The 17,978-nt window shown below is 37.5% G+C and overlaps 2 protein-coding genes across 4 annotated transcripts in view; one reads left to right on the forward strand and one right to left on the reverse strand.

The window, feature by feature from the left end:
• The window catches only part of NT5DC1 (5'-nucleotidase domain containing 1), a 124,809-nt gene that overhangs the window by 94,197 nt on the left and 12,634 nt on the right, over positions 1–17,978 (reverse strand). For 2 of the 3 annotated variants that reach the window (XM_057527502.1, XM_057527504.1), the window contains exons 5-6: positions 15,517–15,596; positions 14,023–14,107 (exon numbers count right to left, since the gene is read on the reverse strand). In XM_057527502.1, the coding sequence (XP_057383485.1) occupies positions 14,023–14,107; positions 15,517–15,596 (165 nt within the window). The remainder of the gene's footprint in view (positions 1–14,022; positions 14,108–15,516; positions 15,597–17,978) is intronic. The other variant, XM_057527503.1, reaches the window with a different exon arrangement.
• Positions 5,755–11,947, forward strand: COL10A1 (collagen type X alpha 1 chain). The gene is made up of 2 exons (XM_028168644.2): positions 5,755–5,908; positions 10,086–11,947. Exons 1-2 carry the CDS (start codon positions 5,755–5,757, stop codon positions 11,945–11,947), a joined length of 2,016 nt encoding a protein of 671 aa, XP_028024445.2.

A 17,978-nucleotide genomic window follows, 5' to 3' on the forward strand; every position in this document is an offset into this window, starting at 1 on the left:
AATACCAAAAGAATTAAAAAATAATCCTAAACCTTTTTCAATACTGTGGTGTGAATGCTGGTATTGCCATTCTGAGAAGTCAGAGTGTTAAGGAATAAAAAGCAAATAAATAACTACATTACTGTCATGAGAATGAGATTTTTAGTGTAGTACTAAGGAACTAGAGATACAGGTTGGAGGTCATTAAGAAAACACCCTGTGGTCCTCAATGTGAATTAGATGCATTAGTATGAAGTTATGACGTCTTATATTTAATTAACATTACATGAATGAATCCCCTAGCTCTCTCCACTGAAAAAGCCCAGAAACAATCATCAAACCAGGAACAATGCACACCCTTAGGACCCAGGCACCTAGATTGTGGTCTCCAACTTCTATTTCCCACAAAAGGAACCAAGACTCCCCAACTACAGTTCTGGGTCAGGGAAAGTACAAACTATTGGAAGGAAAGAAGCTATAAAAGACTCCTCGATCATACCAAAAGGTTTCAGAAGCCAACATGAAGAGGCTCCTGCTGACCAAAGATGGAGGAAGAATCTGAGCAATAATAAGAATAACAACTGCCATGGACTGAAAAACATAAAATACATTTAAATCCATGAGTTTATAACGATACTCAAACACCTCACTGTGCCACCTCTGGAGAATGTTAGGAAATAAGCTTATTGTTTTATACACTGGTAAAGGTATCTATCCTGCTTTTTCTATACAAACTGTACTTCAGCGTAACCAAATAGTTGGAGTATTTATCTTTACAGAAGTATTCTAGCTAATAAGCAAAGGAGCAATGATAGAATTAGGATACCTAGGTAATGATCATTCCTAGTAATATCACAAAGAGAAACAACCAGCAATAAAAGGTCTCCTGATTGAAATACACCATACCACTGTCTATAAAGTATTCTTGGCCAAAAAGTATTTGTGTGTGTGTGTGTCTCAAACCTGAATCAGATTAAACCTCTAGATCTAACTACCAATTTACAGGAAAAACAGGATACAGAGAAGCACGTTAAGTGACAACAAAATCCACATTGTAGGAAACTGTACAGGAAAGATGACCCAGTTTCTCAACAAATAAGCTGTAAAGGGAGAAAAGAGACATGGATAAGAAACCTACATTAACAGGGACATATCAATTAGGGGAAATTCATGAATTTAAGTTGAACAAACAATAAACAATCAGTAAAAAAGTATGAATATGTATGTATGCTACACATGTGCTTGTGTATCTCTACATATATTTGTGAGTATATGTATGTATATATATGTTTGTGTGTATATACGTGTGTGTATATATACTTACGTGTGTGTGTGTGTACACACATAATTGGGGAAATCTGAAGTGAACTAAAGCATCTGATAAAATTAAGAAATAACTAATTTTTTATGTATGATGAAGATACTATTTTAAAGAAAAAGAGCTTATCTTCTGGAGAAATAGACTGACATTTCACAGGTGAATTGGTACAATATATGGGATTTAAAAATACAGGGGGTGATGAATGGAAGACGGATTGAGTGACAGTGACTTGAGATTAGTTTAAGTTGGGTAGTGGGCACAAAGGCATTCACTGTAACCATTCTCTCTACTTCTATGGATAAGACTAAATTTTTCTATAGTCAAGTTAAAAACCATATGAACAAAAACTACAAAAATTATGTATCTAATATTAACAAGCTGGTAATAGAACACTGATAGCAGACTAAGACATTCCAACTTAGAAGTCCTTCATGATCACCTGAGAAGCTTTTTCTAAATATCGTCTCTGAACCACCATGATCTTAATGAACCCCAAAGACAGAAGGAACTGTGTCATGTACCCCAGGACTGTGGAAAGAAGGTTGAGAACCACTGCTTAAACACTGTAAGGGGTGGGGGGGGGCGGCTGTACATCATTCGTCCAGTTTTTTATCTCCATGCCTGACATGTAGAAGGTACTCAAGAAATATTTGGTGAATTAATGATACCCTGGGGAAGTGAAAATGAACATGTGAGCTTAAGAGCAGCTAAACGCTAGATGTGCAAAAAACACTGATATCTGACATTAAAAAACCACTTAGGTTACTGAGCTTAAAAAGACTTTCTGTTCTTTAAGTAGAATGGGTTTTCATCATAAAGCCACAGACTAGTCACTTCCAACAGCTACAAGTAAACTCCTAGAATAAAAATAGTTTTAAATACACAATTGGGTGGGGTGAGGCTAGCAAATATTCTGATTCTACAATCTGTTTTGGACAAGACAGTGTTTCTTATGTGACTAACAAAGCAAACAGTAGTCCGATTCCTTGTGCTGAAATAAGTACACTATTTGCAAAAAAGGTTGAGCATCCAAGGCTTATTCAATAAAGACACCACATTTTCCAAAGTTAAATGGGAATATAGAATGACAAATACCCACATATATTTACATACCCCCAAAAGAAGGCATATGACCACCTGGTATGGATTTTGTCTCATAATTACTAAATGGAGCCAAGCCCACTGTCTCACCACAGGAAACAGCAAAATACCTCAAGCACAAGAATAATCTAATTTTAAAGCTGGGAGGAGTTTAGAAACCTAATACAACCTTTTCATTGTGTTGATGAAAAAACAAGACACCTAGAGAGGTTAAGGTGAAAAGTTCTGGAAATAGTCAGAGTAGCCACAGAGGAACACTTGGTCTACACAGGTGCACAGAATGAAGGGCCAAGAATTAATCTTTGAACTTTCACATGAGTGATGTCTAACAGGGTATCAGTCTCGATTACAAACAAATAAGTGTATGCGTGTGTCACCATATATACACACAAAAATACTAGAATATGCACTTCTAATAAATACTTTTAAAACAAATTCTACAGCCTAGTATTCAAGGGCATCCGTAATGTTACCTCACCTACTTTTTCAAAATCTTTTCCAAATGAACCACAGTAGATGGAAGGCAGCCACTTCTCTCACTTATCTTTGTGGTCTCTTACAGATGTAGTAGAGTAATCCTATAATTACAAAAACTATTGCATAGATCACTTTCAATGATGAAAGAATGATCAGAATATACAGAATGGATAAACAACAAGTTCCTACTGTATAGCACAGGGAATCATATTCAATATCTTGTGATAAACTATAATGGAAAAGAATATAAAAAAAGAATGTATATATGTGTATAACTGAATCACTTTGCTGTACAGCAGAAATTAACACAACACTGGAAATCAACTATACTTCAATAAAAAAAAGAATGATTAGAAAATATAATCTTTCCAATTCTTCTGTAAATCTGAACTGATATAAAAGCCATATTTCATATATATCTGTGAATATTATGTAGAGACATATAGGACGTTGTAAAATTTTTAAATATGGCAACCAATAACATTGTAAATTTTTAAATATGGCAACCAATAAAAGGTCTAAAAGTGAGAGAAGAAAGGAAGACAGTGAGGTGAGTTATCCACTTACATTTCTACAAGGTGCTATACAAGGCTTAGTTCAAAATATATACAGAAAATTATATGCAGGGGAGGAGGAAGGGAAGAAAAAGAACAAACCCTTATTTCACTTACTGGTCAAACATTCAATTATTTCAATTACTGATCAATCCTGAATCCATACCACTTTAATTCTGCAGAGATTTTTTTAAAAGATGTATCTATACCTATTATGGAATTTTCCTTCTCACCTACTTTACGTGTACAGTTGATGTGATTTAGCTCCAAAATGATGAAATTTAGTAGGAATCAGAATTTGGCCTCTCAACTTCCTGTTATTAGACTCTTTAGGATCCTGAAAACTGATTTAAAGAGTCTCCTAACATTGTTAAAGAGAATACTAACCACTGAAAATTACAATGATAACATTTACTTTCATCTTTGGGGGAAAAAACGTTTCTAATTGGGCTGATTCAAGATCCCTGAAGGAAATTGCAAGGTAAACCAATAATACTTTTAAAAAGCCAAAAGCAAAGTCTGAAGATTATTTTTCTTATGAAATGAATACAGCAACCTTATTTAAATGGACATGATATGACCTTATCAAGTTAAGGGTTTTTGTAATCTCCACTGCAACTCTAAAGTAAAACCCAAAATTAAGCAATAAAATCTGAAGCCATTTACTGAACACAGTATAGTGTTGTAAACAATGAATTTAAATCCTTCAGGGTGCAATACAGCAGCTTCCCACTAGCTATCTATTTTACACATGGTAGTGTATATATGTCAATGCTACTCTCTCAATTCATCCTACCCTCCCCTTCCCCCCGTGTCTACAAGTCCACTCAGCTTGGTGCTCTGTGATGACCTAGAGGGGTGGGATGGGGGTCGGGGGGCGGGGGGAAGGGAGGCTCAAGAGGGAGGGGATATATGTATACATATAGCTGATTCACTTTGTTCTACAGCAGAAACTAACACAACACTGTAAAGCAATTATACTCCAATAAAAAAAAAAGTCACACACTCAGAATAATAAATAAATTCTTCAGGGTAATTATTGCTAACTCTACTATCAAATTCATGGATATCTTGCCTCTGTCTAAAAGATTTTAAATAGTTTGCAAACACTGAAACATTTATATGCTAACATTTAAAATTTCTCTTATTAACAGCTGAGGACTTATATTAAAATTCTGAAATACAGGACCGCATATCTACATTTTCACCATTGTGTTTCTCTCAAGCCTAAAAATAAGAATTGGAGTAAGCTATTTTCATAAAAATTTAGAAATATTCACGGACACATCAATGGCTTCATGTAATAACCAAAGTAAATTTAGATGATGGTTTAAATCCACACTCCCGTCCAAAAGACTTCTTCCCCTACTTTTATATACTACCAAGTATTTTCAACCAACTAACACAAGAATGTGCTTTCTAAAAATATAAAGGGGATAGGATCATCCCGTTATGAACTAACCTAAACATCTGAGTAATAACTTCTAAAATAAAATCACAGAAAAAGATGGTGCATGGTTAAAACTATTAATATATATTTAAGACAAAGAGTTTATTTTTCAATAAGAAAACAAGGAAAAAGAGAGCCCAACCTGATCTTGTATGCCTGCCCAATAGAACTTGCCACCATAATTTGTGCTTTTCACCTCTGGGGCAGGGGGAGGAGCTTAAACTCGGGGTAACCTCATGTAGTAAGGGAAAAGCAGTATAAATACTGCAGGGCAGCTCACCCGGGCACAGAGGAAGGCACAGAGAGCTGGTAAGAAACCAACTCCAGGAACTTCCAGCATCCAGGTAAGGCTATGACTGGTGGACTTCCATGTTAGCTTATTTGGAAACAAGCTTCAATTCATTATTTGTTTTTTTGTGATTTAAAAAAATGGCTTTCCACTAAAGTACACTCTCAAAGTTTAATTTGAATCAGTCTATAAAAAATAGTCCTAATTAAACTATATTTGTAAAAACATGTCCTAATCTGAATTTCAGTGTATTTGAGACTATTGGTAACTTCAGTCTATATCAAAGATCTTGAATTATTTAATACAGACATCCAATTACAGTTTCTGTGTTTCTTTTATTTAAATAACTTTATTTTCACTTGATTACCTGAATGTGGTTTTCAAAAACAACTAAGACATATATTTGTATAATTAACAAAATTATAACTCTCATTAATTTATGGAATATATTCAGAATATATAGGATAAGGTTAAAAAAAGTAGATAACTATTTAAAGAATTCATCTGTGAAACATCAGAAAAACGAAACAGGTCAATAATGAAGCTATATGAAATTATTGTTTTTCAGAATCCATCTGAGAACATGCTGCCACAAATAGCCCTTCTGCTGCTAATATCCTTGAACTTGGTCCATGGAGTATTTTATACTGAGCGATACCAAACACCTACAGGCATAAAAGGCCCACCATCCAACACCAAGACACAGTTCTTCATCCCTTATGCCATAAAGAATAAAGGTAAACTGAACTATATGTTTTGCTCTATTAACTAGCGGGTTTTTGCCTTCTACAATTGTAATGATCTCTTTAACAAAATGTTTTAAATTTTATTTGGCGTTAAATTTATCTTCAAACCCCTCAATTAGCCCAAAAGGATTTATGGAAAAAGTAGGTCTATTCAAGAACATTCATATCCTTCACACAAGTATAGCAGAAAGATATACCTGAAGAATATTAGGAAATTTTAGGTACAGAAATTTTTTCCCTCAATGATGCTTTTGCACAAATAACTACCCATAATCTAGACATATTAATCCAATCAAATTAATGTTTAAGATGTTTTAACTAAAAATAATTGCCAATTGTATACAAAAAGAGTAGCAGGTTTATATATCTAAACGCTTACACATATTTACTTTTAAAATTTATTTTGCTAGCTTACAAATACATACAAAATTGAGTCTTAATTATCAAATAAAATGAGATGCTCTCCAAAGAAATTTAATAGGCAAACGAAGTAGCAATTCTCATAATTTTTAAATGCATTTTTGTTTAGTTTAGTAGTTAAGTGCACAGACCTAACTGCTTCAAACTAGCTATGCAACCTTGAGTAAGTTATTTATGCTCTCTGTGCTTTAGTTCCCTCATCTGTAAAACAAGGAGCACCTCTTTCAAGGGCTGTTCTGAAACTTAAATGAGTTAATATGTAAAGTGCTTAAGTGTTAGCTGTTACTTCTACTACTACTATTACTACTACTTCTACTTCTCATACTACTTCCATTACTTCTACTTCTATTTCTACTTCTCTCCTCCTCCTCCTCTTACTACTACTATAGTACTGGTGGTACAGCCTTAGACAAGTTTTAACTTTGTTCTTGAATCTATCCTTCATCTGCTCAGCTTTCTTGGCTACTATGAACAGTACTGATATAATGTATGTAAAGTACTAACAGATCCTCAAAGAAGGGCAACTATTAGGTTTCATATTCACTAATTCCATTTAATAGCTATCTGGCACAAACTGCCCGTTATACTACAGAATTACACTGGGTAATATGAACTGATTGTAGGATTCAAATTTCTTTTCCATAGTATTTTTTCATTATGCTTACATATTTTATACTGTAAATAAAGCTATTTGCCATAAAAATTTTTATGCTTTTGGAAACAACCATTTTTAGCAAATTCAATGTATAGGATTGTCTTTTTAAAACAGAAAGATGAAATTTTAAATGTTTCATGAAAGGTAGCTTAATGATCAAAAATAAATGCACAAGTACTCAACAGATTCTCTTGAATGTCTCAAAATACAAATAAAACATAAGAAAGAAAAAAGTTAGGAAAAAAGAATAAAAAACAAGAAAACATGATACTTAACTCGAAGCAACAAATGAAATTTGAAATGCTATGACAAACATACACTCTATGATCACAAATTCAGACTCTTTGTAGCTTACAAGACCATAAGGAACAGTTGTGGATTAAAATAAAATGCACCACCAGTTTTAGAAGGTTAAAATATTTTCTATCTTTTCACCATAATGTACGGCATCATTTTGTTTTTTTGTAGAAAAAATGAAACTATATATCTTGTTAACAAATGAAAAGTTTAGAAGCTGTATTTTAACTATTAAATCCACTTTAGTCTACTTGACAATACAAGGTGGAAACTCAAAAACATTATTATCCCCTGGCAGTCAAACGAAGATAAAAGCCCACAATTTACACAAGCAAAACACTGAGTTGATAACAGATGCACAAAGAACTCCTGCGCAATTCCTAGGCACATGTGTTCAAACAGGTTAAAAGAGAACTCAGTCCAAAACACACTAAAGTATGCTGCAGAGGGTTCCCCAACTGGTGGGCACACAAGTGCCACATTCTGACACAATCAACCACTTTGTGGGCATTTAAGAAACTTCTCTACTGGGTAATCGTTATTCTTTGAGGATGATGCCACCCTATCAAGCTACAAACAAGGGCTTGTGTCCCTCAAGGATACAACAGAAGTCACATTCTTTCACGTACTGGAGAGGTGGAGAACCTATTAGGGTAACATTCTAAGTGATAGAGATCACTGTCTTCGGAGTTCCAGTCTCAAATGGTGCTCAATGCAGCCTTTCTCAGTAAGACTTGCTTTTCCTCTCTACTTTAACAGTTAAACAGATTTCCAACCAGACCAAGACAATTATTTTTAGTACAGACATGATCTTTATAAGATTCTGAAGCAAACCCCAATTTAATATGGTTTGCATTTTTAAAAATGTCCTATTTTATTCCAAATCGTTAAAAGAAATCCTTTACTTATTCATTTATTCTATTTGCAATGTATCAATGCTCATTTATACATACAGACATATCACATATGTACACTGAAGTCAACCAACAATACATGTGTAAATACATGGAAATCTCTTCCATAAATTAATTTTTTCATAGTCTTTTTCCTGACGTCATTGTCTTAAAATCTATGAGTAAGTAAAACTCCACACATTTGTTTGCAAAATGAAGTATAACTTGTAGTTAGTACAAAATATATAGATACCCAAATGAATTTCCTATTTCAGTATATCTGTTTTAATGATTCTGCTCTGTATTTTGTTTCATTTGTTATCAAATGTTTTTCAAATATCAGGAACACCTCTACCCAAGAGTATAATATTCTCAGCTACTGTTGGCTGACTACTTCTTACAGGCCAGTTAATTAATATGAAAGATTTTAAATGTGCCAACAACTAATAGTTAAAAGAAACTATACCCATAAAAATACATTTTCAAAGGCAATTTACAATTCAATTCATTTAATATTAATTCCATTTTAGTCTTCAATTTGATATTTAAAGCCATTAAAGATTTAGTTAAATGGAGTTTAAGCATATTAATACTTTCTGTACAAAAAAGATGTAGCGCAAAAGTCATAGTTATAAGTCATTTTCAGGGTTTTGACCAAACTATTTGACTACTGTGACATCTACTAAAACTATCATTACTATGAACTATTCGGACAGCCTAAGAATCTAAATAGTATACACAGGCATTCTAACTATATTTCTGAAAATTTATTAAACAGAAAATTAATTTTAATATAAATCCTGCAAGTAGATATTTAGAAACATAAGCAATTTCATTACCATCTTTGCTAGTTATCAAAGAATTTCTCTGAGGAAAAATAGACTATTTTATCTAGAGGCTTATGATAATGCTGCCTAAAGATTCTTTGACATGGTAATGCTTCCATAAAGGTATATCCTAATGCCAGCAATGTCTGTTACATCCCACCTTAGACTGACTAAAACTAAAACCCTGGACACCTCTTAAAGCACTTATCAGATGGACACTTGTTTTATTCTCTTTGTGATTAAAGCTCTTATAGGAGGTGTTTTGCGCTTTTCCTATACTTGTCGCTCAATAGCATGCTTCACATCACAGGCACTGAATAAGTAATTTTTTAGTTTAAATTTATTATATCAGTATAAGTACTTAGCTCAAATGAACCCACAGATCTATGAAATCAACAATATTTGCATTAATCAAAGAAAACTTTATATGAGCACTTTAACACTACTGTATGTACCTTGCCCATTAATTCTCTAATTCCTTGTTTCAATGTTAAGTCAATAACAGAGAATGTACAAGCTCACGGTATGTACTGAGGTAAAAAAAAAAAAAAGTCATCCTAAATCTAAACTGTTCAGCAGGGTCATGGCAGACGTAAATTAAAACAGACTGCATTTCTCCCTTATCTTATAGGATAGCTTTTTTGAGGGAAAGTTGTTATAGTTCTTAAACTTGTTCCCATTTATTCTGTACTTGCCTTTTTCTTCTTTTTCTGTCGAATGACTTTTTTCCCCCCTTCTTTTCTAGGTAGATGATTTTTCTAAAATAAATGTGATAAATTTACCTCCAATGCACTCTTATTCTAAATGAATTCTTCAATCCCAGCTTATTTTCATGGATCGTTAGGATGCAATGAAAGTACTATGGTAGCCATGATCTTGTAAAATCATCTTCTCTAGCTGTGTTTTTTAAAACAATATAAAATGTATTGTCAAACCATTTAAGACCAGTCTGCCAAAATGGTCTGACTGACACTGCAACGTCCTGTCCTCATTTATATTTTGAGAAGCAATGATTCCTTAGCATTACTAACCACCCCCCACCCGGACCCGGTATGTGTACTGGGCATGTCTTGTAGGTATATCAGTAAGAGGAGAGCAAGGTATTCCTGGTCCACCAGGCCCTGCTGGACCTCGAGGGCACCCAGGTCCATCTGGACCACCAGGAAAACCAGGCTATGGAAGTCCTGGACCCCAAGGAGAGCCAGGGTTGCCAGGACCGCCGGGACCATCAGCCACTGGGAAGCCAGGTTTGCCAGGACTCCCAGGAAAACCAGGAGAGAGAGGACCATACGGACCAAAAGGAGATATTGGACCAGCCGGTTTACCAGGACTACGGGGCCTGCCAGGGCCACCTGGAATCCCCGGCCCAGCCGGAATTTCTGTTTCAGGAAAACCTGGGCCACAGGGACCTCCAGGAGCCCCAGGACCCAGGGGCTTTCCTGGAGAAAAGGGTGCACCAGGAGTCCCTGGTATGAATGGACAGAAAGGGGAAATGGGATATGGTGCTCCTGGACGCCCTGGTGGCAGGGGCCTCTCAGGTCCTCAGGGTCCCATGGGACCACCTGGCCCTCCTGGAGTGGGAAAAAGCGGTGAAAATGGGTTTCCAGGACAGCCAGGTATCAAAGGTGATCGGGGCTTTTCAGGTGAAAGGGGGCCAACTGGCCCACCAGGCCCCCAAGGTCCTCCTGGGGAACAAGGACCAGAAGGCACTGGAAAGCCAGGAGCCCCTGGAGCCCCAGGCCAGCCAGGGGTTCCAGGGACAAAAGGTCACCCTGGGGCTCCAGGAATAGCTGGGCCCCCAGGGGCTCCTGGCTTTGGGAAACCAGGCTTGCCAGGCCTGAAAGGACAAAGAGGACCTGTAGGCCTTCCGGGGGGTCCGGGTGCCAAAGGGGAACAAGGCCCAGCAGGTCATCCCGGGGAACCAGGTCTGACTGGACCCCCTGGGAATATGGGACCACAAGGACCAAAAGGCATTCCAGGCAACCACGGGATCCCAGGCCCTAAAGGTGAGATGGGGCCAGTCGGGCCTGCAGGATACCCTGGGGCTAAGGGAGAAAGGGGTTCCTCTGGGTTAGATGGAAAACCAGGGTACCCAGGAGAACCGGGTCTCAGTGGTCCCAAAGGTAACCCAGGATTGCCGGGCCCAAAAGGTGACCCTGGAATTAGAGGACCTCCTGGCCTCCCAGGCCCTGCGGGCCCAGCAGGAGCTAAGGGAGTGCCTGGGCATAATGGTGAGGCTGGGCCAAGAGGTGCCCCTGGAATGCCAGGTACTAGAGGTCCCATCGGGCCACCAGGCATTCCAGGATTCCCTGGATCCAAAGGGGATCCAGGAACTCCAGGTCCTCCTGGTCCAGCTGGCATAGCAACTAAAGGTCTCAATGGACCCACTGGGCCACCAGGTCCAAGAGGGCACACTGGAGAGCCTGGTCTCCCAGGGCGCCCGGGGCCCCCAGGCCCCCCAGGCCAAGCAGTCCTGCCCGAGGGCTTTGTGAAGGCAGGCCAGAGGCCTTTTGTTAGTGCCAACCAGGGAGTAACAGGAATGCCTGTGTCTGCTTTCACTGTTATTCTCTCCAAAGCTTACCCAACTATAGGTACTCCTATCCCATTTGATAAAATTTTATATAACAGGCAACAGCATTATGACCCAAGAACTGGAATCTTTACCTGTAGGATTCCAGGAATATATTACTTCTCCTACCACGTGCATGTGAAAGGGACCCATGCTTGGGTGGGCCTGTATAAGAACGGCACCCCTGTAATGTACACCTATGATGAGTACATCAAAGGCTACCTAGATCAGGCTTCAGGGAGCGCCATAATCGATCTCACAGAAAATGACCAGGTATGGCTCCAGCTGCCCAACGCAGGGTCGAATGGGCTGTACTCCTCTGAGTACGTCCACTCCTCCTTCTCAGGGTTCTTAGTGGCTCCAATGTGAGCATATTCCCACCGAGCTAATATGAATCTGCTTGAAAAGGCACTCCCCAACTCCACCCCACCCCACAAAATGCATGTGGAGGTAGGCTGAAACAAATGTGACTAATTTTAGCTTTCCAAAATACAGATCTGAGCTTTCAGACATAGTGTACGATACGTGAAGGCCCTCTCGAGTTTTTAGTCGGCAATCCTAAGTCTCTTTAAAGTTTTCTGTGAACTCCTTCAGTATTTAAAAATTCTACCATAAAAGTACTGCTAAGCTAAAAAAATAAAATGATCTCAAAAAACCCTGAAATGTGATGCTAAATCATGTTAAATTTGATTTTAGAAATTCAGCATTTCCTTTTAAAATAAGCCTGTTTCTAACAATTAACAGGAGAACTTCTAGGAAACATTCAGGTGTCATGTATCTTTATGGGACTTAAATACTTGAATATCCAAATTTAAAAGGCATTGTATACCCTAAGATCTTTCTGATGGTGCATTACTCAAAGGCTTACATGGTCCCCTTCATCAATATCTATTCAAGTATACAGGTGCATATGGACTTTTTACAGCTCTCATAAAAAACCCAAAATATTATGTTAAAAATAATCTGAAACGCAAGGTGCTTTAGTCATGAACCTTTTCAAACTTTTCTGTGATTGCGGGAAAGCTTTCTGTATACCCTTCACAACTTGGGTAGTGAAGGGTATACAGATGATGTCTGGATGAATAGGATAGGTCAAACAAATGATGTCTGACCTATTCTATTTATTTGACAGAAGTGTGATTAATGTGCTTTAATTCCTTATTGAGTCTAATGTAATATGATTTTGTGGGTTTACAGAGCATTAGCATATGTACCTTGGGCCTTCGATTCCAGTGAAACTATAACTGATGTGAAGGATTTCAAAATGTGACTAGAAATGAAACGATGTTATTTATTTATGCTCTGTACTGTATTTTTATGTTGCTGTTTAAAACTTTTAAGCTGTGCCTCGTGAAATGTTTTATCTACTCCTTATTTACAATGCAATAAAATAACATGAATAGATTATTATGCTGAATTTATCTGACACCAACAATTTGCTATTCTCAACCGTTTTTTTAAGGCTTTTCATTTTACAAAGCTAATAAATAGTAAAATGATAAAGTGGTGGGTAGCTTTTATAGGTGTCATGGTTATGCCCTCCTACTGGAGATGGGCATTCCCACACACCCAAGCACTCAGTGTGGACTGTGAAAAGCCATCAAACAGAACCACATGTGATCTACAAGCCAGGGTGAAGGGCTGGTGGATTAGAAAAGTAAGACAATCACCCAAACGTAGTAATGTTCTTCTGGGAAGGAAAGAAGCAGGCAACAGAGAAATATGTAGTCTGAACAAATATTCAGTAGTTACTATTTATTGCCTTGACATGTTTTTAGTCATAACATTTAGGATTATTTTGATGGCTTACACTACCTTAAAAGGAAGGCAAGCAATTTTTATGTCAATCAAAAGGCAACATTTTTCTCAGCTGAAAAACACTGTTCTTGAGCATCCACTGGTCCACTGGCTAAATTAGGGCAGTCTGGTTCAAGTCATCAGGGTAACATACTATAAAGGCATCTCTTAATTCCTTAGAAGCAATCTCCCTGTGTAACCCAAACAAACCTGTGGACGGAACCGTAAAACCCTAGGCTTGGGTTGGTGACATCTCTGCTCCCATTCTAGGTGAGCCGTTCCTGTTTTTAAGCAATAAGAATAGAATTTTCACTTTCCCTATCTGTCTATAATTACTATACTAATGATTACAAGTATCACCAACCTTCATTCCCAAGCCAGGAAACAGCAAATTCTGGGGAACCCACAAAATGACCCTATTGGTAAGCATGTAAAAGACTGCATATCTTAGAATACTGGCCATTATAGCCACGAAACAGACATGAATAAAAGAACCTCTTAAAATTTAACCAGTATCAACTTTATGGCAATATTTAAAACCAAATTAAATCTTAATTAAGGAACACAGAAAAATAGGTAACTTCTAAGTAATTCATTAGATACACAGCACTGAACAAACATCTAAAGTCTCTCTTCACGTTACTCACCTTTAAAAGCTGACATTTTATAATTATGTTGTATACCAGCCACTATGTCCTTCCAAAAATCAAATGGTTTTTGACAATTGTTCTGCTAAAGAAAATAAAAAATCCAAATGTGATACATGTAATAATTTTGTTTTTAAGCATAACAGAAAACACCTGACAAACAACTATAATATCACTGTATTCTAAAATAGGGATTCATGTTTTAGAAAACATAACAGATAAAAACTTCTCATTTTTCTAAATGTGATTTTAGAAAGAAATCTTCCATGAAAATCACTGATACAGAGAGATATATACATATGACTAAATATTAATATAACTCACATAACCCAAATAAAAATTTCCACTCGTTATAAAGTCTAAACATTATAGCATATTTTTAACACATGAGCAAATCTACAATGTTATAGCCTGTGAGGTACCAGAATGTGTCACTTCATGTACCATGGCATCAGTGGAGCTAAGAGACCTGAAGCCTTAAAACCTCAAAAGCTGGTTACTGTAGAATTCTGTGCACATTTACTTGAGTTTCAGTATAAAAGAGGAGCAAGTCTCTATTATTAAGGAGGTTCCTAATCCAAAATTCAAATCATTTTTACTAAGATTTTTTTTAAACCAGAAAGCAAGTAAACAGGAAATTATACAACGTTAATAACCCTGTGCTTCCTTGGAAACATTAACCAGTGTCCTTCTATCTAAACAAAGACCAACTACTAGATATTATTAAATTATATAAAGTCCAATTTAAAGACTGGTGCATTTGTATATAATCACTATAAAACAAGAAACTGACTCCATCTCATAATAACTTCTATAAGCCAGAACTATTGCTCAACAGAAACTTTCACAAACATACAAATTAATTCTGATTCAAAAATAAACCATTATCTAGTCCTATCAGAAACATTATCATTGTGATTTTTAAAGACAATATATGCAAAAAGGAAAGTGATTCTGCCATAAAACCAGTTTATGTTCACAGGTCCTAAACTCTAGGTATAAACTGATATAACCAGAAATCTATTTAATCCTGATACATAGGACAAGGAAAAAGTCTATATGCATTAAACTATGCCCAGAATGATGAATTTTAAAATTTCTTCTCATTTTTCTGGTTTTATACTATTTACAATGCTTAAAAAGACACACGGAATTTCCTTAAATTTCTTTTATTTATTTTTAAAAATTCTGCTAATGAAACCAAGAAATATTTTTTCCATACGCAAGTTTGGTATTTTCTTTTTCTAGACTATTGCACTCCCTGCTGCAGAACAGGTTTATTATTGGTGGGGTCGGGGAGGGAGAAGGGATGGTCGCTATTTAATTTTCCAAAAATATTTTGACCAAATTCTCTATGTTTTTCCTCCTCAGTCACCTCTGAAACCACAAAGAGGAAACTAAGTAAAATCTCAACTCAGAAGACATATATAATTAAGTCCTCTGATTTATAGCTAAATACATTGCACAGTTTCTAAAAAATGAGTCCCCACTCACCTTTGTTAAAGAGTCCACCACTCTGGCACACAGAAGAGCTCCAGGCAGGTCAAAGTAGTTATCATAAAAATAATATTTTCCTAAAAAGAACAAAAATTTAAACTGGGAACAAATTGATGCCTCGTTTATGTGACATACACAGAAACTTGGCTGAAGAGAGACTAGATTTTGGTTTCGCTACTTAAAGGGGCTTTTATTTCAATTCAGAATCACTCCACTACAGCCTATCATCACTTTTCAAAGAAGGCTTCAGCTACAAGGCTACTACAAGAAAGTGAAAACAGGATATCCAGAGTTAAGCACTTTATTAAAAAATATTTATTTTTTTAAATGTGAAAATTAGACCATATCCCAAATATGAAATAGATTATGAAAAAGTCACAATTTAAATTATCAAGGTCACTGAATTTCAAAACCATCAACCTAACACTGGAATACCATGAAGTGCTCCACACAATAGTGCCTTTGCAAATCTGTGCTCTGGTCCCCTAGAGTCCCGCATTCAATCTTCATACAATTTCAGGCAAACTTCAGTACAGTGTTAAGAACAGCCAGGGTGAAGAGAAGAACAAAAAAATCAGATCACGTGAGGACACAGTGTGCTTATCTTAGAGAAACTCGGGAGCACAGGACTGGCACGCTCTAGGGTCTCTGGGAGGAGAGGGATTTGATTTATCCTGTTCGGCCCTAGGGTCGAATTAAACTTGAGCCCTTCCTTGGCACCGATGTCATTTTTGACTCTGCTGTCCCTGGGCAGACGACACTTTTGAGGACCCATGTCACATCCCCTTGGTCCGTGGCTGACCCCAGCCACAGCTGTGCTAAATAGCAGCATCCTACCTCAAGCTCACCTGTGCCATTCCCTTTCTCCGAGCGCCTCTGGAGCCCACGTGGCAAGCCTCTCAATCAACAGGGTCAGGAGCCAGGGAACGAATGCCCCAGCCTCCTGTCCCCTGGATTGACAACTCTGAGAGGTGTTCTCTGCACTTCTCCTCAGAAGCCCCAGTGGAATTCAGCTCCTGCTGTTCTTTCCTTCCACGTCACACCCTCACAACTATCTCACTCCCGCATACTGGGATCAGGAGCGACCACTCTGCTCCGAGGGGGAACGTAACCTCAGAGTCCTCTAGAGAACCCTTGGTGCAAGGAGGAATCCAACAGAACCAATACATGGAGTCAGATTTCAGTTTAATGTAAGAAAGTACTTTTCAAACGGTCATAATTACTCTTGTGCAGAGTATTGGTAACTGCCTGATTCTGAGTCCCCACTCCTCCCATTTGTAAGCTGTGTATGAGGTTATGCAACACAGCTGCCTTGTTCCTTAGTGTCCACTAAGCACAATGTCCAGCATATTGTGGGCACTCAATAAATGTTTGTTGAATGAATGAATGATCTAAAAATAGAGTGGATTACTGTCAACCCTTGAACAACATGGGTTTGAGCTGCATGAGTCCACTTATACATGTAATTTTTTCAACAGTAAATACTATAGCAGTGCATGATCTGTGATCTGCAGTTGGTTGAATCCACAGATGTAGAGCCTCAGATAGGGAGGAACCCCAGGTAGGGAGGGCGACCATAAAGTTATACTCAGATTTTTGACTTCACGAGGGTAAGTGTCCCTAACCCCTGAGTTGTTCAAGAGTCAACTATATTTTGGAATGAAGAAGTGTCACGGGTAAATTAGGAGAAAACTCTCTGCAAGGGCCAGATGTCTATCCCTTTAAATGCTATTTAATGCCCCTCACGTCTTCATGTCAAATTATTAAGGATATATAAGGAATAAAGTCAAAGTTCTGTTAATTCACAAAATGGTTGCATAGGTTTCTATGTCTTTTCCCTCAGTTAAAAATATTTTGGTTAGCATAGTCTTCCTGTTTTCTACTCTTTCACAGCTGAAATTGTTGTGGGAACATCTCAGACTCATTTTCATTCCTAAGAAAGGTTAAGATGTCTTTGTCAGCGTGAGGAAAAGCAGGAATTTGGAGGAAAGGGAGAAGCTATTCTGTGTACGCTTCTGCCCACACTGCTATGCTATGAGACCACACAACACTCCAGGGCTGCAGGGACCAGGACAGTGGGCACAGGTTCCCAAGGCTCACTAACCTGAACTGCATCTAATCTCTTGGCCTGTGACACCAGAGTGACCTGCCTGAACCAGACAGCTAGTTGTCCTGGGCACTGTGGGAGCAGGAGGTGTGTCATCGTTGTACTCTTGCTTTTCCTGTCCCCTTTTTCTTCTTTTGTGGGCATTAATAGATGAAATTCAGTTTATGAGTTGAAACATGGATTATGAGCCTTGGTTGAGCTAATCAACCAAGCTAATCAAATAGCTCAGGGGTTGGATGAGAAGGACTCATTGACTTCCACCCTCAAGGCAAGGGGCTGATGTCACTCGACTATCAAAAATGGGCTAGATGACCAACGCGTGGACATAACAGGGTTTGTGCAGCTGTGACAT

This window comes from Balaenoptera acutorostrata, chromosome 14, assembly GCF_949987535.1.
Source record: "Balaenoptera acutorostrata chromosome 14, mBalAcu1.1, whole genome shotgun sequence".
NCBI lineage: Eukaryota > Metazoa > Chordata > Mammalia > Artiodactyla > Balaenopteridae > Balaenoptera > Balaenoptera acutorostrata.

Bases quoted from the DNA above. Each gene is read 5' to 3' on its own strand.
- COL10A1 (XM_028168644.2), top strand. From the start codon at position 5,755: ATGCTGCCACAAATAGCCCTTCTGCTGCTAATATCCTTGAACTTGGTC. The intron at 5,909-10,085 runs GTAAACTGAACT...CATGTCTTGTAG, and splicing joins TTATGCCATAAAGAATAAAG to GTATATCAGTAAGAGGAGAG.